At 45.7% G+C, this 23171-nt stretch overlaps 1 protein-coding gene across 1 annotated transcript in view; it reads left to right on the forward strand.

Moving 5' to 3' along the window:
* MAN2B1 (mannosidase alpha class 2B member 1) overlaps positions 1 to 23171 on the forward strand; it is a 29663-nt gene that overhangs the window by 5126 nt on the left and 1366 nt on the right. Inside the window, exons 11-23 of the mRNA XM_088473940.1 lie at positions 6576 to 6685; positions 7650 to 7757; positions 10653 to 10769; positions 13138 to 13326; positions 13408 to 13505; positions 13939 to 14056; positions 14267 to 14385; positions 14464 to 14565; positions 15401 to 15488; positions 17415 to 17495; positions 18408 to 18644; positions 19165 to 19314; positions 19399 to 19501. Of these exons, the coding sequence (XP_088330066.1) occupies positions 6576 to 6685; positions 7650 to 7757; positions 10653 to 10769; positions 13138 to 13326; positions 13408 to 13505; positions 13939 to 14056; positions 14267 to 14385; positions 14464 to 14565; positions 15401 to 15488; positions 17415 to 17495; positions 18408 to 18644; positions 19165 to 19314; positions 19399 to 19501 (1620 nt within the window). The remainder of the gene's footprint in view (positions 1 to 6575; positions 6686 to 7649; positions 7758 to 10652; positions 10770 to 13137; positions 13327 to 13407; positions 13506 to 13938; positions 14057 to 14266; positions 14386 to 14463; positions 14566 to 15400; positions 15489 to 17414; positions 17496 to 18407; positions 18645 to 19164; positions 19315 to 19398; positions 19502 to 23171) is intronic.

Genomic DNA, 23171 nt, shown 5'->3' on the forward strand with positions numbered 1-23171 from the left:
ACAACCATTTCTTTTGCAACATTTAGAACCCAAGCCACGTAAGAAAATACACAGGGGTCTATTTACGAAGCAGTGTTAGGAGACAGAGTGATAAGGTACCAGCCAATCAGCTCCCAACTGTCATTTTTCAAACACAGCCTGTGACATGGCAGTTAGGAGCTGATTGGCTGGTACCTTATCACCGTTCACTCTTGTCTCCTAACACTGCTTAGTAAATAGACCCCGCAGTCATTAGTTCATATGAATATGCATCTATAAGCTCGCTGGTTTGTTTAGTAAACTGCCATATGAGAGTAATCCATGCACACTGGTGTCCCAGTGATTCACTTGTAAAATATAGTTACCTCAAAGACGTAGCTGCCCCGCTGTACCCCAATGTACAATAGCTGTCGGTCCGTTACTTGGCGTGGCCACGCAAGGATCCGTTTCACCGGGTGCTCCCTTGTTTCAAGTCTGCGGCCGGAGATGAGGAGGGAGATCAAGGCAGTTTGGAGTAGCAGCATGTGACGGTCGCTGCTCTCAGCGTTTAGCGGCTGGGATGATCTGTGATCGGCTGCTAATCTCAGCGTGCACTGGCTGGGATGATCTGTGATCGGCTGCTAATCTCAGCGTGCAGCGGCTGGGATGATCTGTGATCGGCTGCTAATCTCAGTGTTCGGCGGCTGGGATGTTATTACCCCGGCTGCTCCCCAAAAGGTTTTGATCAGTGGTAGCAAGAGCCGGAACAGTGGCTGGAAACAACTTGGACTGGAGGCTGACTTCAACGAGTCCTGGCTTATTCAAGGGACGAAACCCGTTTCTAATAGAGATGTATATCTCTGTGGTCTTAACTGGACCGCAATTGCTTGCAGCAGGTCTTGAGTATTTATATCACGTGCACTAATAGCGCCAGGAATTGCAGTTGACTTACAGTACATTTCAGCAAGTTATTTATTTTGGTATATTACCGCAAAAAAAAGGATTTTTGTACTTTATTGAAAAATCCATTCCCTCAATCCATCTGGGGGGATTCTGCAACTCTGGGTTGGGGTTAATAGGGGAGACTGAGGAGCAGGCACTATATAGTTAACTATTAGAGCTGACCCCCCCCCCCCCCCTTTTTATAAATAGTCCCACCTCCTCCAGCAAGTCGGTTATCTAACAAACCCAAAGGAGGACACCACATATACAAACAAGGTATGACCCACATAGTGTATGTAATAGCAGAAGTGAGCCAGCAGGCTCCAGATAATGCACCCCACCCAGGAGCGGCAGAAAGAACCAAAAACCACCAAAGCAAAGGGGCCTGAGCCACACAACTTGCAAAACCCGGATAAATCCAAGTAGTGGAATACTGGAAAACAGCGATGGGCAAAGTTTAAAAATCGGGAAAGAAAAACTAGCAGATGGGGTTGCCAATTCCAAGACCTGCCTAAATGCTACCGTCCAAGTAAGCCATCGCAGGAGGAGCTGCCTAAGTCCCTCCAAGGGCAACATAGAGCCCAAGATTGGACCGGTAAAACGGGAGTCCAGATCTGCGGCACGCTCTGCAGAAAGGTAGAACGTCCAAAATAAGGCCAAACGTTTCGGAAACCGGGTCAATAAGGCAGAAACGTGACCCGACAGTCGGATACTGAGTCCAGAGATACCCACATTACATATAAACTGAAAAAGGAAGTGACCAGGGGTGCACGCTAACAGTCTACACTCTGAAACTACAAGCTTAGACCCCACAGAACAGTCGAGTGACTGAATTAGGGAAAGTACACGGGAGTACGGCCCACAAAATGTAAAACCGTTTTGGAAAACCTAGAGGGGCTGAAAGAGTAAACCTGAAACAACATGAGAAATCTGAAGCAAACCCCTGATGGAGCCATATGCTTTTAGTTACCAATTTTGGGCCGGCCAAGAAAGATGTCTAAAACGCAAGCTGACCCAGACACCCTGACCACATTACTGCTATTGGAAGTAGGAAAGCTGCATGAAAGAAAATGGAATCGCCCACAATCCTGAGCCGCGGACCAGAGTTCTAACCGATCTGGAAAGTAGGAGACATGGAGATCTGCAATGGCAGAAGCCGCTGATAGGTAGTGGAAGCGGGGAAACACGTTATTGCCACTGTACGTCACCAGCTGGCTACTCTTATTTGCGCCCTATGAGTTCTGCTGTATTTGGAGTCTGATCTCCCAAAGGATGGTTACATCTGAAAGGACTGTATAAGAAGCCGGGAGATCTACAATAAGGACACAGCAGAGACTGCTGCCACCACACAGAAAAAAGGAAGTGGTAGATCTATTTTTACTAACATTATTAACCTATTTGTGAAATGACTTCTAATTTCCTGGCCAGGATGAAATAACACACAAGTACTTGGCACAGTTAATTTGCCAACATTTTAGCAGGTTTCACTAACAAACTGCTCAATTGTGACTAGAGACTAAAGCTGCATACACACGCAACGATTTTTTTAATGATTATCGTTAAACGATATCGTTTGACTCAGAAAGTGAACGATTTTTTCAAACGAACGATTATCGTTCATGCGCGTTCACATTTGTAGTTCAGTCAGACTTGTCAACTGAACGATTTTCAGTAAGGGAATATGCAAAAATCGTTTGTAGTCCAAAAAAATCTTTCATTACACTTTAAAAAATCTGACAGAAAATCGTTCATAAAATCGTTGGTAACAAATTAATTTGTGTGTGTGTATGCACCTTTTTAATGCTGCTTTATTAATCCTATAGACCAGGGGTTCCTAACCTCTGTCCTCAAGGCACACTAACAGTCCAGATTTTAAGGATAGCCATACTTGAGAACAGGTGTCTTAATTAGTACCTCAGTTATTTTGATGTAGCCATCTGTGCTCAGACATGGATATCACTAAAACCTGGACTGTTAGTGTGCCTTGAGGACCGAGGTTGGGAAACACTGCTATAGACCATCACCTGTGCTTGGATATTTTTAAGGCTGCTTGATATGTTGTACTCAATATATGTTATTTTATAGGACAAACCACAAAAACATTTTTTATATATGTATTTTGATAAGTGTATGTATAGAGGCCTTATTTTATTGTGTGTTCTTTTATCTTGAATATATTAAGGAAAATAGTGATAACTAGTGCTTTTTTATTTTGCTTTGCTTTTCTATATTTTATTTATTTTATTTTTTTTTGGGGGTGGAGGGTTTAATCCCCCTTTTTTTTTTTTTTTTTTTTTTTTAAATATACTAATTTTATACATGGGCAGCTAGTGCTTTCTAGCGCTTCTATTTTTCCTGTTTTTGTATACTTTTCTTTAAGGGTTGAGTAATTCCTAAAGTTGGGAGCTGCAGGCGATCGATATATTGGATATTTGGCGCCAGGTGCTATACTGTGTTGCTTAAAAAAAAATAAAAAATGGTAAGGTTCAAAGTGGTACCTCACTTCCTACAGGGGAAAATGCCACTCCAGGGAGCATGCGAGAGAATTCACTGCCCCAAAGTACTGAAATTAGTCCCGAAAGGTGGAAACGTAACACTGTCTGGCTGCGTCCCAAGGGATCAGCGTTTGTGGCCCTGAGCTCAGAGTATTTAACCCAAAATAATACAGAGGAGTCCCGCACCTGCCAAACAATAGAAGACCAGCAATTGCTAGTCCCAGGCTACTAATCAGGCCTGACCCTGCTTAGCTTCCGTGATCAGATGAGGGCGGTGTATTTATAGGCAAAGTATACTAACGCCATTATATAACAATAGTAACGCAATCTGTACATATAAGCTGAACATGTTGCATACAGTTTTATAGCGTATAGTATACCCAAACATCCTTTGTATGAAGTGAAAACGTACCATAAGTAATGAACATTTTAATGTGGACACTGCCCAGCTGGTACATAAAGGTCAGAGACTGGGATTTCTGGCAACAGCCCAGTCCAACAAGTAGGTTGAGTCTGTCAACTATCGAAATAGGGATGTGGGCTAAATGAAACTAACAGGAAAAAAACAGAATTCCGCGCTATCATTATAATGATCCCAACAGAATGTAAATGAATATGGAATGTATGTATAAAGACAATAAATATTTATTAACCACTATAAAAAAAATCCCGTATAACTACAAGAAGTAGAGCATGAGTTGAAAAATAAAACCATAAAAACACCTCCAACAAATTGATACAACAGACTGTTAGACTTTATCAAATAGAAATAATACTGTTACTAATCATTGTGATTCCTTTGCTTACAATAGTATGCGTATTCTGCAGTCCAAAGCTTTATGGCTATCCTTCATGCGGAGCTAATTCACACTGCCACCGGTATATTACGCAGCTGATTTATTTGACAAGTGAAAGCAAGGATATCACATAAAACTTCAGCCATCACTGGCGGTATCTGTATATTGGATCACATGCAAATGCTTGCTCCCGAGGCTAATTTGATTTTGCCTCTTCTTTTTTTTTTTTTTCCTCTTGCCTTTATATTACAAACATACACTGAGATTGTATATTCTGCCGCAACACTAGATTATATCCTAATTAGATTATTGTCAACAGGCACGAGCGCTACAATTGGCTCTGGTCCTCCCGCCCAGCACTACGCACTGTAGACAGTAGTGGGGGCCACGGTTTACTTTGAAATGGAACTCTCAGTATAGCCATGTGAGGCACCAGGAGGGGGCTCAGTTATTATTGAGAATGCTTGTCTTGCATACGCTGCTTATGCAGCCTGCAGCAATTAGTGTGAATTAGTTGGTGTGAGCATACCAGTGGAAGATACTGGATACTTCTACGGTCAGAGAGCTTGGTATCGGTCTGAGAGCAGAACGTTAAATTGCAAGCACAGGGAGACTATACAACCTCCATAAAGTCAGGGCCGTGGTGGGAATCAAACCCGCATTGCTGTAATGCCTGTAGATTGTAGCCCCCGCCCCTGTGTGACGTGACACCGTGGGGGCATGGCCTACACCGGCCCCGCAAATAATGTTTTATATCAAAGTGGCCCTCGGCAGAAAAAAAGGTTCCCTACCCCTGCATTACACAATCCATGCTGCTGTGGGCTAGTAGGACTAGAATGCCCATTACATCACAGCATTCTTGCCAAGTATATACCCCACAGGTACAGAGATTAGTTTTTAAGTTGTAGTAACCAACTTCTGTACCTTGGCAGATTTTCCAATGGCAGCTGGCATAATAAAAATGGTGCAAACTTTAAATTCAAAACTGGCACCAATTTAACATTTTATTAAAAGTGCGGCCAGTTGACATTTTAGCAACCCTGAACTCCGGTTCAGGCTCCAGTTTGGCTTAACTGCTCTGCCGCCCAGCGTTGTCTCCAAAGATTGTTATGGCCGTCCCTGTGGCGCACTGTTTCTGAAGGCTGTCTGCCTCTGAGAAGCCAGCTCTGGTCACCATGTGGCTGTCCCCTCCAGCTTTGCAGGCTACTGCAGTAGGCTGTGGCGACCGGCAGTGCATAGTTAAAGGGGGGCGGCTGCCCTGTGCTATCAACAAAAAGGTGGTCACCATAAAAGCGGAACCTGAATTAAACTAAGCAGACCGGGAGCCAGCATAAAGCTGCGCTCCTGGAAATACCCTTAGGTAGCACCAGGAACAGGCTCCGGTTTGGTAACAGTGGAGGTGCGGCGTCGACTGGTGAGCGCTGCTGATAATTTTAAAGCCGCGTGTAGTTCGGCGCTAACCAGGGACTCTATAGGGAGTGATTAGGGCCCTAAACACCCACAGGTGCGGTGATCCTCTTCCAGGAGCGGGTTATGGCGGGGGAGACAGATGTCGGCTGCTGGTGCTTTCCTAACGCCTGCTTCCCCAGTACCCGCTCCCATAAGGGGATTCTGGAGAATGTAAACTAGAAAGAATAAAAATCCCTAGCTCCAAATTTTCGTGCTCTCCTGCAGGCACTAATTAAACGGAGGAGCTGGAGAAGGCGGGAGGGTTTATAGGGGGAAGAGGGGAGTTTCAGCTCCAACAGTTAATTATTTAGTGCCTACTGCTCAGCCTTCCCACTTAACCCAGAGTCGCAGAATCCCCAGATAGGACTAAAGAGGAAGCTCTTAATTCACGCACTCCTTATCTCCTGCATTGATTATTACAATAAATGACACTACACCGACATAAATCTCCTACCTTCTCTCAAAATATCTCCCAACACGACCTCTCCGCCCAAGATCTGCATCTATCACCCACACCCATCACCTGCTCCCATTCACTGTTATAGGACTGTTTTTGAACTGCATCCGTTTTGTGGAATGCCTTCCCATGCACAATAAGTCTTTCCTCTAGTCTCCAAACCTTCAAGCGTTCCCTGAAAACTCATCTCTTCAGGAAGCTTATCAAATCCCAGAACTCCTCCACGCAATTTCCTTAAACTATCTTACCCAATTACATCGCCTCTATACAGTCCATACATAACTTTTACATATGTTTTGGTTCTACACTTGCACATCCTCCTGACCCTTGGCCAACATTTCTGTGTGATTGGGTCATATAACCCATCAAGAGCCTCTGCAATCTGGCTACACTATCTAAAATACCTACCTACAAAATAGGCTGGCGCTGTATAAATAAATGTTTAATAAAAAAAAGTTATAAATATTCTAATTCCAGGGCGGGCGATGGGGGTAGCGCAGCACCACGATGCAATCACTGGGACCGCTAAGCAGCAAGTGAATGATGACTACACCCTGCGCCTCTATAAAGGCTGGGAGGCATGCCAGGTAACCTCGCTTATCCTCTAATACTAACCAAACTGTGTTACAGTATACGGAATGTGAAGTGGATTCAGCTAAGATAAAGGGGGTTATGTAATAGCGTCCAATATTACGCAATGATATGATTTTGGTGAGTTTGTAGTTTAGTTTAAAGAAGCGATCCGTCACAAGGTAAAACAAGCCTTATAACTGATTGCCTCTTTAAATTTAGCGCCAAACTCTCTAAAGTCACTCCTGTTCCGTAATCTCAGAACCTGTTCCTTAACCCCTATGTTGTACTATGTCTGTAATGGCTGTGCTTTGGCCCTAAGTTTCTGTTTGGTGAGGTTTTTGTGTTTTTTTGTTTTGTTTTTGTTTTGTTTTTTTTTATTTATTTTTCTTTGTACATTATTCTCCATTTTGTCTTACCTGTGGTATAAAAGCAGCTACTTTGAACCAATGATTATAAAAATTCAGCTTCAGGTTTGTACCCAATGTCTTAGAGATGTTGCTAGTTTCTGGTTAAACAAGATTAGCTGATTCCTGCTTCGGCCTAGAAAATGTCTGCCACCGTGTGTAGGAGACGCGTCTGCTGCTGTAGTATGCACTGAATCCCCTCTAATGGACACTGCATCCAATTTGGCTGCAGCACTTTACTCTTTTTCATCCTAGCAACCACGTGTGATTCCAGGAGAATGATTTGCTTGCAAAAGAGGGGGGTATAAGTATCAGCTATGGATAAACCGAACATGAGGTTCCTAAACTCCGCCATTACAGTCCAGGTTTTAGGGATTGCCATGCTTGAGCCCATGTGGTTAAAGCAAATTGACTGAGATACTAATTAAGTCACCTGTGCTCTGCATGGGTATCCTTTAATTCTGGACTATAATGGTGGAGTTTGGGAACCTCTGAACCAGACTGTGAAATGTAAAATTATTATTTTGAAGGTTACCTGCCTTTTGTAATGTAATTAACCTCTGCTGTTGTGCAGGTTGTCATCAGCAACGCTCTCTCCAGTCTGACAGGGACCAAAGAAAACTTTGTGTTTTGCAATCTGCTGAACATCAGTGTGTGTCCGCTGACTGAGACGGCTAAGAGCGTGAGTAGACCGCCACGTGTCTCGCATGGAGATTGCTTCACGTGCAGCTTTCCCTTTTTTTCTTCTGACTCTCCTTTAACAGATAACATTAGAAATACTGCCTCAAATACGGATGACGTGGGTTGGGTTATTGGAAACATTACTCAAGTGAAGTTGGTCGTACACTGTATTTCAGTTTGAATCTCCTCTACCAGAATGTACTCTTGCTGTACTCAAAATACCACTGATTGTGGAGTTTGATTATGGATGGTGGAAATTCCAATTGGCTTTATTATTTAATAATATTATTATTCTTTATATGGCGCCACAAGTGTTCCGCAGCGCCTTACATAGAACTAATAAGTGAACAAGAGACAAGTAACTTACACTACATTATAGTGCAGGACAAGGACACTACTTATATACATGGCTACAATAGCGATTAAAGCCCTCACAATAAGCAGCCGGGAGTTATCAGTCACGTGTTAGGTGCCCTTATGGGGAGTAAAGAGTAGAAGAAAATGTAAAAAGAAGCACATGAGGGAAGAGGTCCCTGCTCGTGAGAGTTTACATCAGAGGTTCCCAAAGTCCGCATTACAGTCCATGTTTTAGGGATATCCAAGCTTGAGTCCAGATGGTTAAATTAAATGGATTGAGGTACTAATTAAGTCATAAATGCTCAAGTGTGGAAATCCCTAAAACGTGGACTGTAATGGCGGACTTTGGGATCCTCTAGCTTACATTCTAAAGGGGAGGGGCAGAGAGACAGGCGTGACACAGAAGGGGAAGATAGGGAGGAAAGAGCATGAGGTGGGTTAGGATGAGTGCTGGAAGGCCTTGATGAAGTAGTGGGTCTTGAGAGCCCGTTTAAAGATTTGTTGAGAGGTGGAGAGTCTGAGAGGGAGAGAGTTCCAAAGGTAGGGAGCAGCACGGGCAAAATCTTGGATGTGGAAGTGGGAAGAAGTAATCAGTTGGCAAGAGAGTTGGCATGCATTTGTTGGGCGAAGTGGGCGGGTGGGAGTGTAAAGGGAGAGAAGGTCAGAAATGTGTGCGGGAAAGGATTTGGTGAGGGCTTTGTAGGTGAGTGTAAGAACCTTGAATTGGCATCTGAAGGGGAAGGGGAGCCAGTGTAGGGCTTGAAGGAGAGGGGAAGCAGATGTAGAACGTCTGGAGAGGAAGATGAGCCGAGCAGCAGCATTGAGGACCGATTGTAGTGGAGAGAGGTGAGAGACTGGGAGGCCAGCTAGGAGAAGGTTACAGTAGTCCAATCTGGATATGACCAGTGAGTGGATGAGGGTTTTAGTGGCATCCTGGGTGAGGAAGGATCTAATCCTGGAGATATTTTTTAGGTGGAAGCGGCAGGACTGCGAGATGTGCTGAATGTGTGGTTTAAAGGAGAGGGAGGAGCCTAGGATAACTCCAAGACAGCGCACTTTGGGGATAGAGGAGATAGTTGTGCCATCAATAGATAATTAAATTGTGGGGGGTGATGTAGTGGAAGAGGGTGGGAAGATGATTAGTTCAGTCTTAGACATGTTAAGTTTAAGAAAGCGCTGGGACATCCATGAAGAGACAGCAGAGAGACAGTTGGAGATACGAGTGAGGAGAGAGGGGGAGAGCTCAGGGGTGGAAAGGTAAAGTTGAGTATCATCAGCATAGAGATATTGGAGGTCAAAGGAGTTTGAGTTCACCTAAAGAGGATGTATATAGGGAGAGAAAAGAAGAGGTCCAAGAACAGAACCTTGGGGAACTCCTACTGTTAGTGGAAGTGGGGGGGAGGAGTCATGAGAGGACACAGAGAAGGAACGATCAGAGAGGTAGGAGGAAAGCCAGGAGAGGACAGTGCCATGTAAACCGAGAGAGTAAAGGATTTGCAGGAGGAGAGGGTGGTCTACAGTGTCAAATGCAGCAGAGAGGTCAAGGAGAATGAGCAGAGAGTAGTGGCCCTTGGATTTGGCAGCAAGGAGGTCATTGCTGACTTTCGTGAGGGCAGTTTCAGTGGAGTGGAGAGAACGGAAGCCAGATTGAAATGAGTCAAGGAGAGAGTGGGAGGAAAGAAAGGTGGTAAGGCGGTTGTAGACAATACGCTCAAGGAGTTTGGAAGCAAAAGGGAGGAGAGAGATGGGTCGATAGTTAAAGTATGTTAGGATCAAGGGTAGGTTTTTTTAAGAATGGCGGAGACAAGGGCATATTTGAATGCAGAAGGGACAGTGCCAGATGATAGGGAGAGATTAAGGAGGTGGGCAAGATGGGAACAGGCAGAAGGAGAAAGGTAACAGGGGAGACGGGAAGGGATAGGGTCCAGAGGGGAGGTGGAAGGATGGGAGGACCAGATGAGGGCCATGACTTCCTCTCCAGAAACAGGGGAGAAGGATGTCCGAGTTGGTGAGGCAGAAGGGGAGGGGTGGTCAGGGAAAGGAGGGGGAGGAGTGCTGAGGGTCTGATGGGATATGATGTCCTCACAATGACTGCCAATGACTGATCTGCATATGTGTGCATGGCCACTGAATAAAGGCATCTCATTGCAGTATGTAGCAGGACTGCCAAGATTTAATCCTGTATACAACTGTGACCAAGGATATGGAGCCACTCATTGAAAGGGGTACAATTCCCGTCTGCATTGTGATATTTACCCCGGCATATCTAATTAGAAGTGAGCAGTCACATGACACAATGGTTTTAAAGAGCCCTTGGGCTAAATAAACAGATGTGGGTGTAGAGTGACAAATTGGCGTAGCCAGCAGGTATTGGGCTCCCCTGTGGAGCTGGCAGTAATCGTAATCCTTTTGATTTCTTAAATATTTTTTTTTTTCCTTCTAACTTTCCATTCTGTGCATGGACCTGTCAGTCTTTGCTGTCTTCAGTCTACCACAAACCATGTGCATCTCCTCACACTAGTCTATGACTTGCATACAGTTCAATGTGTTCCTGTACAATCCCCTTGGACGAAATGTAACCTGGAATGTTCGGCTTCCTGTCGATGGCGTGGCCTATGCAGTGAAAGGGCCTTCTGGGGAGGCTGTGCCGAGCGAGGTGAGAAGTGACTGCTTCCTTGTGTTTTTACTTTCTCATTCACTTAGACAAGGAGAGTGGGCAGCAGGGGCGTATCTATAATGGGTGCAGGGTGTGTGGGGAACACTGGCCCTTGGGTCCAGGGGGGCCCTGCACCATCCACACTGCACCCATAATATTACTTTGCTCTTCGGAGTCCCACGTTGGCGCGGGGGTCCGGTGCTGTAAAACGACTGGAAAATGGCTGCGGCGGCCATTTTCCCGTTTGCGCATGCGCAGTACAGGGAAAATGGCCACCGCGGCCATCTTCCCGGTGACCTGTGCATACACTGTGGACTCTGGGCACACTAGTGCCCAGAGTCTATAACTCCGGCGCTGGCCGCGCCCATCTCAGTGCGCTGCCAGGCGGAGAGGAGGGGGCCCGTGTCGGAGACTGCACACGGGCCCCCTCCTCTCTAGAAACGCCCTTGGTGGGCCCTGCACACTAGAGCTGACAATCTAATGGCAACATGGTGAACATTTACATGAAGAATGTGTGTGTATAATGCAGATGTTCTTGTTTCAGCTGTTGCCCGTATCAGTTTAGTAATTCGCTTTGGCGACCAAGGTTCCGAGTATACAATAATAATCTATTGCTTTCTTCCTATTACTGTTCATAGGTTACTGTAAAGAATTTATTCAGCATAATTTATGTAACTCTATTACAACATGTGACGCTTATGTGTATTGCGACGGGGTGTGCAAAATCTTGGCAGAAAAAATATTACACGAAATGCCACCCAAAGTGCGTGTGTGTGTGTGTGTGTCTGTGTCTGTGTCTGTGTCTATATCCTTTTTTTTCCTAAGTGCAATACGAGAGTGGAAACTGTGTTTTTTTTTTTTTGTTTTTTTTTTTGTAGACCCTTTTCCTCTCTAATTGAGGAGTGTATAGAACAAATAGTCACCAATCCCAACTCAGATGTCATTTGCATCTGTTAGATGTTGACTCATTGTACTCCATGGGTTCTGCACTGGTGTACCCACAGACCTGTAAGTTGGACAAGGATCAGCTTAGTGGGTAGAGTGGGCATATTGGCATTGTAGGACGTAGAGACAGGTTCCAGATCACATGGAATGGAGCTTTGCCAGGTCTCGTCTTTGCCCCTTTGCAGAAACCTGCAAGGAAGGTGACTCATTGGCCTGCCCTCTCTCTGCATTATGTTTCTGCTTGCATTGACTTTTTATATGGTTAAGGCACCAGCGCTGTGCAGGCAAAGTAAGTCTGATTATAATCATGGGATGGGCATCAAATAACCTCTCCTACCAGCCTGTGCCTAGTTATGGTGCATTGCCCATAGTAGCTTCCCCAGTGTTGGCAGCGGGATCCTTAAAGCCGACCGATTAAGACATATTGGATCGAAAGTTTTATGATGGTCCTTTTTTTTTTTTTTTTTTTTTCTTAGGTAGGAAGCCACAATAATTTAAATAAAGGTTTGTAATATGTTTTTCCTCCCTCAGAGTTCTCACCCCCTCTACCTATGACAATGCCTCTCTTCTGTCTCCCAAGTCTGCTGTCTGGGCGTTACCCTACCATTCTCCCCCACTCTCAGTGCCTCTCCCAGTACTGGTGCCTTCCAGGGTCAGAGCCCATCATCCATGCCCCTGTTTAACATCTTAATTGCTGATTACTCCTCTCTGGCATACTAGCCTTCTCTGACTCTGCTGCCCTCCTCATTTTACCCCCCCCAACCACTACCTGTCAGCCGCTCCACTCACTCCCTATCCTATACAGATTGTAATACTCCTCTGCCTCATCTACGAAGCTCTCAGGCCCCCCCCCCTGCCCGCCTTACATCCCCTCATATACACTGCCTCCCACCTGATTTGTCCTGCCAGCGACCACATCCACCTACTCCCACCTTCAGGGGTCTCCTGTGCTGCTCCCAAACTCACTCAGGACCCCTGTTCCCCTCTCCCTCTGTGTCCAATATTCCTCATCATGTGTAAGTGGTCACAAGCAGGATGCTTATGGTTTTCGCTACATATATTGTTGGGTTGTGTGTGGATCTAGATATAACTAGAGAGAGAGAATGCGTATTTATGTTCATTTTATGAGCTTATCTGTAACTGTCTAATTTGATCACGTTATACTCATGTAGTGTAATAGTCTATACCCCTGTGCGGCGCTGCAGAACCCTTGTGGCGCCATCTCGATGAAAGATGATTTAATATTGTGAGGGGTGAAGAGTAGAATTTAGCCACCATCAATACAATGAGATTGGACAATTTAGAAATCCCAAACATCACTTTAGCACATTGTGGCCTATTACGTCCACAAACTTTAATTTTAAAATTAGAGAGTCAATTGAAATAATCGTCTTCCCCCCCCCCTCCCAAATTACTGTACTAGGTAACTCCAGTTTCTGCGTTTACGAAGGCTGTCCGCAGAGATCGGGGACAAGCTGAGCGAGAGCTGACTTTCCCGGCCCACATCCCCCCGCTGGGATTCAGCCGGTATACTGTACAGAAAGTAGCCACCCATGGCAGATTCTTCGTAAGGAAGACGACTCAAAAAATCCCAACAAAGATTGAAAATAAGGTGCGGTACAGTCTCTGTAAGGTTGTTACAGTGGTCATTTCTACAGTCCATAAGTTGCTGACCATTTTTCTCGATCTCCAGTATTACAGAGTGCAATTTCACCCGGAAACGGGATTAATCTCGGAGATTAACAACCTGGAAAAGGGGATCTCCTTATCTTTAACACAGAGCTTTTACTGGTGAGAGTGCTTCCTCTGCCTTTTATGACTAGAACCAGGGAATATTTTCTTTCTCGCAGCAGGAAGATGTGTACATTATCGTTCGGTGTCCCTAGCTCTATTTATAACCACGGTATCAGAGCAGGTATAGGCAACCTGTAGCGCTCTAGCTGTTGTAGTTCCATGCAACTAGTGGTTCCACAACAGCTAAGGGTTGTCTATCTGTCGTAGAGTTTGTTGTACAGGCATTTTAAACCTTTCCTAGCAGTGGAAGCGTTGTGTAGCTGGAAGTGCATATTATTATTTACTAACCGTTAATAGAACAAGATTGTAAAAGATAGACATAATGTCTCCTATACTAAAACCTCTACTTCAGTTGTCACCACGCGTTTCACAAGTAGAGCTCTTACTTTGCAGTAAGCAAACCAGTGATTTCTTCCTTTTTAACGTGCAGGTATAACTCCAGTATCGGTAACGTAGACAGCTCACAGACATCAGGAGCGTATATCTTCCGACCAAACCGGTCAGATCCTGTGGTCATATCACAGAATGTCCGCAGTTATCTGGTGCAGGTTAGATACATCTTCCTCAATCTCTTTGCTGTTATAATGTAACGGCTACATTATGTCGCTGACCTTTCACCTTTGTGTTGTACACCCCTAATATCTGATTTTCCAACACTACATTCCTCCTGCTCCATTCCCCTGATCTATGCACTCGCACTACTGTAATGTCTAAGTTACTGATCCCCCTAATGCCCTGTTCTTACTCTTTCTCCCTAGAACTCTCTGGTACAAGAAGTGCATCAGAACTTCTCCTCCTGGTGCTCCCAAGTGGTCAGGCTGTATGCCGAACAGCGATTTGTGGAGCTGGAGTGGACAGTCGGGCCTATTCCAATTGGGTGAGCCAAGCACTAGGTGTCAGAGAGGGTTTTCTTATAATGCCCTGTAATTGTCACTCACCGTTCTTCTCCTTTCAGGGACGGATGGGGAAAGGAAGTGATCAGTCGGTTTGACACGAAGCTGCAGACAAATGGTGTATTTTACACAGATGCGAATGGCAGACAAATCCTGCAGAGGAGGTAAAAGTGGTCCGGATGGGAGGGACAGACTCCATGTCACATAGCTCCCTCCTGTCTGTGTCACCCTGTGGTGGGAGGGATAGACCCCATGTCACATAGCTCCCTCCTGTCTGTGTCACCCTGTGATGGGAGGGACAGACCCCATGTCACATAGCTCCCTCCTGTCTGTGTCACCCTGTGGTGGGAGGGATAGACCCCATGTCACATAGCTCCCTCCTGTCTGTGTCACCCTGTGGTGGGAGGGACAGACTCCATGTCACATAGCTTTCTCCTGTCTGTGTCACCCTGTGATGGGAGGGACAGACTCCATGTCACATAGCTCCCTCCTGTCTGTGTCACCCTGTGGTTGGAGGGACAGACCCCATGTCACATAGCTCCCTCCTGTCTGTGTCACCCTGTGGTGGGAGGGATAGACCCCATGTCACATAGCTCATTCCTGCCTCTGTCATCTGTATAGTTTTTAAAAGCTGAACATTACCATGAAGGTAAACAAAGGGTTAAATCCGTGTCTTAATGAGATCTCCTACAATTCAATCAGCTGAGTCTGCACTAGTTTGAGCTGCTGTGACATCACTGGCTACACCATCTGTATTAACAAGTTTAGGGGGATATTTATCAAATCTTGGAGAGGGATAAAGTGGAAAAGTTGCCCATACCAACCAATCTGCTCCTAATTGTCATTTATCTAGCACATTCTGTACAGTGACAGAAGCTGGTGTGTGTGTGTGTGTTGTTGTTGTTGTTGTATAGTAGCTATTACTTGCCCTTTTAAAAATGATCCGACCGTTCTGCTTGTTGTTTGCCCTCACACTGTCACCCATCTCTCTCTATTTAGAAGAAACTCCCGTGAAACTTGGGTGCTCAACCAAACTGAACCAGTGGCCGGTAACTATTATCCTGTAAACAGCCAGATTTATATGAAGGTGAGTGGTTTGGGTCTAAGTGAGGGACACACAACTGGAGGCCTCTGAGCATGGGCAGGTATACACCACAAGTACAACTGTTGCTGGTGGGTCCTAATTCCAGATTACACCAAGGGGGTAAGTGCACATTGCTGGTGGGATGTGAAACGCACAGGGTGTGATGTATGCAGAACCCTACTATAGGTATATGAAGGTGAGTGGTTTGGGTCTAAGAGGGACACACAACTGGAGGCCTCTGAGCATGGGCGGGTATACACCACAAGTACAACTGTTGCTGGTGGGTCCTAATTCCAGATTACACACCCTGCGCGTTTCACATCCCATTGCTGGTGGGATGTGAAACGCGCAGGGTGTGATGTATGCAGAACCCTACTAATAGGGAGTGGGAGGGATGTGATATAGGAGCAGGGCCGGTTCTACACATACACTGGTTAACCAGCCGAGTAGGGTGACGCATAGAGGAGGGCGTCCAGACCCGGCCGCGGCCAGCAACGTGCAGCTCAGCCTGGCAGGTGGCAGTCAGACTGTGTCAGTGTGACACAGCTGCCTGCACCGCGCCATTCTATTACAACTAAAAAGGGATGGGCCGAGTCCTTGGCTCCCTTGGTTTCTATAGGCGGGTCTGCCGGGTGACGTCACGTCGCGCTTGCGGTGCGTGAAGAACCAGTCTGGATCCCTGCGGCCGGCATTGGAGAGGAGTCCCTGTAGCGGGTGGCGCCACGGCCATTGACGGGCTCCAAAGTAATGTAAATGAGTCCCTGTGTCATGCTAACAGAAAAGCATCCTGAGACCATCCATGTGTGGGGTTGCTTCTCAGCCAGGGGGGTGGGATCACTCACAATTTTGCCTAAGAACACAGCCATGAATAAAGAATGATACCAAAACATCCTCCAAGAGCAACTTCTCCCAACCATCCAAGAACAGTTTGGCGATGTACAATGCATTTTCCAGCATGATGGAGCACCTTGCCATAAGGCAAAAGTGATAACTAAGTGGCTCGGGGAAGAAAACATCTAAATTTTGAGTCCATGGCCAGGAAACTCCCCAGACCTTAATCCTATTGAGAACTTGTGGTCAATCCTCAAGAGGCGGATGGACAAACAAAAACCCACAAATTCTGACTAACTCCCAAGCATTGATTAGGCAAGAATGGGCGGCCATCAGTCAGTATGTGGCCCAGAAGCCGATTGACAGCATGCCAGGGCGAATATATATTACACATACACACACACGCAAATATAAATATACTACCCACAGTAAATACAGTAGAGGGGCACTGTGGAGTGTGGCGCTGCCTGTACTCACTGAGTGTGAATGACCACCAGACACGGCTTTCCTCACGAGACCACGCCCCATTAATTTTTTGGGCGCGCACCTTCGGCGTGCATAAAGTACCCTTGGGGGCGCCATGCACTATTTTTTGCTTGCCTAAAAAGTTGAACTCCGGGCCGGCCCTGTATAGGAGAAGTGTTCTACTTGTGCCTTAGTGTGAGACGCTAACAGTGGGGAAGTCTTCCTGTCCGGCTATATTTATTTTGAATGAGCTACCTCTGGAAGCATAGCAATGTCGGCCTCCTCAATCTCCTTCCCATAGACTGTTACTGATGTTTAAAAAGCACATTATAGTTAAATCTGACATCACTTTACTTTGTAGAGAAAAAAAAATCCTATTTCCCGTCACTCTGCATAAGGAAGTATTACGACCTAAAGTGCAGTGTTGGGTGGCATTAAGTGACCTAAAATACACAACGTTTAATGCACACTGCTGCAGGGACCCGGCGCGTTTCATTGCAGCTAGTTTTATGGGGGGTTTTCACCTTCAGATCTGTTTTGAATTCTTTTTGTCATGAGTGTTTCTAAAGAATTCCACCAATCAGAATGAGTGCTGGTGACTGAAGGGACAGTAAACACTTGTCTGTCTCTTAGGACAAGGATATTCAATTCACTGTTTTAACGGATCGATCGCAAGGAGGATCCAGCATCCTGGATGGATCATTGGAGCTTATGGTGAGTGTACAGCGTTCAGTAAAGAGCTTGAACATCTCACATACATACAATGCAGATTCCTGCTGCCACATTGTGTTCATTGGCAGCGTTCCGTACAACCACTAGAGGGCAGCTAAGACTTGTGAATGGCTGCAAGTTAAGCTGCGGATTGTGTGAACTAGTCAATTGACACTATGTAGATGTTACCTGCTTAAATTTTCCAGCAGGGGGCGCTGTTTCCCTAAAATCTACAGAGAGAGGATTCTTCACCTATAAAGGACTTTTCCCTACTGATCTGTGTAGAACTTTTCCCTACTGATCTGTGTAGAACTTTTCCCTACTGATCTGTGTATTACACCTCTTTCATGTCTACAGCTTCTTTCTTTCTGTGCTTTTCAGCCACTTTATGTATCGGGCACAAACACAGATTAGCTCTGTGGATACAAATGTATCTATTGCGGAGCTTTGCTATTGCCGGCCGACGAAAATAACTTTTCCCGATATAAATAAGTGGCTGAGAGTTGTTTATATTCGTAAAAGTAAAGGGACGACACATACAAACCAATGCGTTAAAGGCCTCTTCTGGTGGAAAATCCCTTTTTACGGATTTCCCTGCTGATGGAAGCAGTGAGAAATTTTGTTGGCATTCACGTAAATTATGCAAGTCCTGTTAGAATATACATGTAGTGGTCAAAGAGAATATTTTGTGTAGTGTATTATTTATGGAAACTATTTATTTACTAATAATGTACAATGTAGTTTTAGCACCATAGAGCTCCAGCTGATTTGTTAGACCTCTGTGTGATTTAGAGTGCGGTGCCACGCTGGTGCCTGGCAGGACAGGGGCACAATTTATTGCGGCACAGCTGCAGCATCTGGTGAGTCTCCTAATTAGGTGCGTAGTATTTCATGCGTTAGTCTTTGTGTCTCCAGGTTCACCGACGTCTCCTGCTTGATGACTTCCGTGGGGTGGGAGAGGCTCTGCTGGAGAATGGGCCGAGTGGAGATGGTATTGTGGTGAGGGGAAAGCAGTTGCTGTTCCTGGAATCCCCAAAGGACTCTGCAGACTTGCACCGGCCTCTGGCCTTGCAGGAGTACATGGCCCCCCAGATCATCCTTTCCACGGGTGAAGGGGTTCCCTATAGCCCACAGCAGGGGCCGAGCGTCCAGGTGAGTGGAGCTGTTTATGCATCTGGTGTTAGCATTGTTCAATTTTTTTTATGCTGTTGTGGAGGCTGTGGTGACAATGCCATAAATGTATCTGTCACTCGCACACAGCGGCTGTAGCTGTGATAATGCAGCTCATCCATTCATCAGGGACTGCTGGTATTACTCCCGATCGCAGCGGCTGGTTCACGCACTGCGATGCATGGGCAGTACGCAACAATTGGCCGATTGTGTGCATATAAGCAACTGCGATCCTTGTTGAATCAGGCCCATAGTCAGGGAATGGTTCAGTGATGTCACTTGTTCCTAGGAATTTGATTGGCTGCATTCTCATGAATATTGGTTCCACGCACAAAATGGCTGCCTCCACTATATGACCAGGTGCATATTGAAAATTGCTCAGGCCCTGCCGCATCTAGTGACAATACAGGCCTATAGCGAGGCAGGTGGAGTGGGAATAGGTGAGGATTCATGGCAGTACTAATGTCAGTGGTCTTATCTGTGTTCTTCCTCCCAATGCCAGTTCTCAGCGCTGCGGGAACCACTCCCCCAAAACGTTCATCTACTCACCCTGGCTCTGCATCAGCCCGATAAGGTCCTCCTGCGATTGGAGCATCCGTTTCAGGGACAAGAAAGTGGCAATTATTCCCAGCCCGTCACTCTCAATCTGAAGGTGAGATCACTTTGCATTTTACCCTTCTAGAGATCTACAAAGGGCCCGTGGCCTCATAACGTAATCTCGCATCCCCACTCCTAGGAGCTCTTCTCCTTCCTCTCGCTGTCCGACTTTATAGAAACCACGCTGTCAGCAAATCTGCCGAGGAGTAAGATGATCCGTAAGCACTGGAAAGCGGAGGCAGGTGAGCGACTGGGAAGGGGAGGAGCCATGTGCAGGTACTGGGGGGAGCTTGTCCTGTACAGGAGTTGGGCTGTGTAATTGCATGCTTAGGTGGGTCATAGCCGGTATAATAACGACTAGATCTAGAATTCCAATACTAAACTAGGTCCGGGAGTGATATTACCTAAACCACACCCATTTTTATTACTTCTTTGCATATATTACTATAAAGCATTATTAAATGTGGAGGCTGAAGAATGACTGTCTTAAAGACAAAAAAGGGATTTTTTTTTTCCTACATAAATTAAAATCCTTTACTTGACACCATTGGGGGATCTGGGCTATATTGGCACTGAAGCTTGGGCACTTTTACATTTTGCATCTAAAAAGTTAAAGCTCCCTTCTATATACTGGAATGTTATGGAGACATCTGCATGCTGCCCCCTACGGGAGGGTAAGCTCCGAAGTTGTTGTTATGCCCAAAACTGGCATCTTTGGATGCAAAAATGCTGAATGTGTAGAGTCTGGCGAACGTGTCTGTACTGATGACCAGGTTGGCACCAGACACAGTTCGGAGCCTCCGCACACTTATTGGGAGCTCTGGAAGAAACTATAAACGGCACTACATGGTGACGGCCCCCAAGGCTACCATCCATTCCCTGATAGTGATGGTTATTATTATTATTATCCTTTATTTATATGGTGCCACAAGGGTTCCGCAACGCCTAACAAGTACAAAAACAAAGTACAGAAATTGTACATAAACAGTTGAACAGAACAAGAAAACACTGACATACAGTATAAGACAATGCAAAACAAATACATGGTATATAAACATTGCTGCAACAGTAGCAGGATGGCAAAAGTCAAGGGTTAGGTGCTGTTATATTATCTACTCTATACTCCTTATAAGTAAAGGAAGGAAAAGCACATGAGGGAAGAGGGCTCTGCTCGTGAGAGCTTACATTCTAAAGGGAAAGGGCATACAGACGGGTGACACAGATGGGGTAGATGGTTCACCTTATTGAGGCGGTCACCTCTCAGTCCCCCTGAGGAGCAACTGGCGCGCCCTTGTTGACGGTCTGTTGAACTGGCACGTTAGACGATGATGAGATTTGCTCCATTTCAAAAAAAGTTTGTTCTGGAACTTTCTCAAGTTAAAATGTTTAAGTTGCCCTGCCAGTCTGCAAGCTTGTCCAGTTCAGCCCCAACCAAGAACCCACCAGAGCAGGGCAGGGACTCCTGTGTCCTTTTGAACAACATCCTGACCCCAGGTATTAAGCCAGGGAGCACAGCCTCCAGAGAGCTGCGGATGGTGAGATACTACTCCCAGTCAGTCCCACAGAGGCCTCCTGCATATGCTCCACCAAAATTGGCAAATCCTATCTTTACCAATAGCTACAGACCACCCCTCCACTACCTTCTTTACCTATGCTGAAGCTAAGCTGTTCCAGGGGAGGCTCATGCCATCTTGTAAACAGACTTAATGGCCTCTGTATTCTTCTCTGTGCTTTTCCTTATGGTAGAAGCGATTGGAAATGGCGGTGGACTTTTAGATAGGTGGATAACTGTGGGAGCAATAGAACTTGGGCGGAAATCTCCATGTCACTATATCCAGGGCAAGGGAGAGGATAAAGGGACTGTGACCTGGGCCAGATCTGGTCTATGATGAAGCTTGGTCAACGCTTTGCTTATAATCTCTTAGGAGTGAGGGGAAAGAAGTGGATTTGCTTTTCATCCTGTTTAACAGCGACTGATTGGGAAATCAGATTCCCCACTGAGTTTGCTGGACCGTTCACATTGAAGCGCCTCCTCCCCGCTTCCTACAAGCAGTCCTAGTCTGCTCACAACTAAACTTTTTACAGTCTTAGGAGTGCGGGTTTTTAGAAGTGGAGATGTCCATAGCAACCACTCAGATTCTAGCTGTTCTCTTATAGATAAATGTTAAGTAGAATTTCATTGCTATAGGCAACATTGCCACTTCTAAAAACCCACACTTTAGTAAATATACCCCTTTAGACTTCAGCCAGCTTAACTTCTCTGGGAAGGAAACTCGGTCCTATCTTTCCCAAGACTAAAGAGCTGGCAAAAGCCAACTCTTCTGTGGTCTGACCCTGCACAACCTCATCAGGCTATAGTCCTAAGCCCGGCCTTCACATGTGAATGGGCTCTAGAGGTGTTGAGTTAGTAGGAGTGAGTCTGTTTTCTAATGTGTCCAGTGGTCGTCTGCCTCACATGTTGTGCACAAGAACTTTTTGGATTAGTATCTGGGAAAGGCAAAAACTTTTCCCATTTGGCCCTGGATGCACTTTTCCGACATTAAATAATGGGAAAAAGAGAGGACCGCTGTAGTACACGAACCAAGGTGTCTGTGGAAACTGCTAGAGCACAAAGAGGAAATGGCACCCACAGCTCTCACTTCCTGGCAAGTGAGGAGAGAAGCTGCTGTGTCTCTTGTCAGGATTGCCAGTGCATGAAGCCTGCCGAGGAGGAGGTGCTGGATAGGGGTGGCCCCTTCTACCTTCCCTGTACATAATGCAGGGTTGACACCCCAGCACCCTCAGCCATAATTATGGCAACAAAAAAATATTGAACGTAAACCTGCTGCTAATGGCAGCCGTGAACAGCAGTGCCCAGTGCTTTAGACCCAGCAGGGGGTGTAGATGTGGAAGTACCCAGCTCCTATACCCAGGTGTTACTGATTGACAGTGGATGGAAGAGACCTTTCCATTTCTGTTTAGTGATAGTATTTTCTCCATTAGAAGGGAAATGAGTGTCCTCCCCTTCACACAGGACTGACAGAGCTCTGAAGATGCTGCATGGAGTTTAATTGTCCCTCCCCGGTCACATGGGAGCAGTTTCCCTTCACCCCAATTCAATGCATCAGCTTCAACCCAATATACTCTATATGCCCGTCCTCGTGACCACGTGTGCTCTCCTCCCTGCCTGCTGCCCCTGTAACCACAAATACGTGCTCTCCCTCCCTTCTGTCTGTCCTTGTAACCACACGTGTGCACATCATATTGCCAAAGGGGAACCTGTCTATTCACGGCCCTTTTTAAATGTTTGGAAAAAGTATAAATGCAAATATTAAGTTCGATCGACTCATTAGGTCCCTCTGGAAATGGAGAAACTTTGGAATGTCCAGTACGCCTCCTGGCAACAGAACTGGCTAAAGCTGTAGCCTCTTCCTCTGGGTGTGATTGGAATAAGTTCTATACCCACCATTTCTAAAGATTTGGGGGGGGGGGGGGGGTCACTCGTGAACTTTTTTTTGAAGTGGTTTGAGACCTGGTGGGTGGGTACTTTATTATATTAAGACAGTGTTACATAAAATGTGTTCTCAACGTTCTTGTAGTCCGCCTCGCGTATCTCAAACCACAGCCATAAGTGAGGATATAGGCCATATTTTGTCCCCTTTTTTTTTTTTTTTTTTATTAATTGTATCTGATGAAGCTCATTGTTTGTATTCAATGAGATGTTGGATGTTTTTTTTTCTTCATGTCACTGCACATTGTACATCTTGTTTTTCCACATCGATGGAAACTATGGGGTCCACATGGAAGCCAATGTCCCTCTGAAGGCAGAACTACACCTGAAGGTGTCTAATAACTAGGAGCCGTGATCATCTTGATTGATTTGTTTTTCCTATATGTAATGATCGGTTTAAGAGGAACCGATCATCTGAAGAT

This window comes from Taudactylus pleione, unplaced genomic scaffold (assembly GCF_031769625.1).
Source record: "Taudactylus pleione unplaced genomic scaffold, aTauple2 ptg000145l, whole genome shotgun sequence".
Lineage (NCBI taxonomy): Eukaryota > Metazoa > Chordata > Amphibia > Anura > Myobatrachidae > Taudactylus > Taudactylus pleione.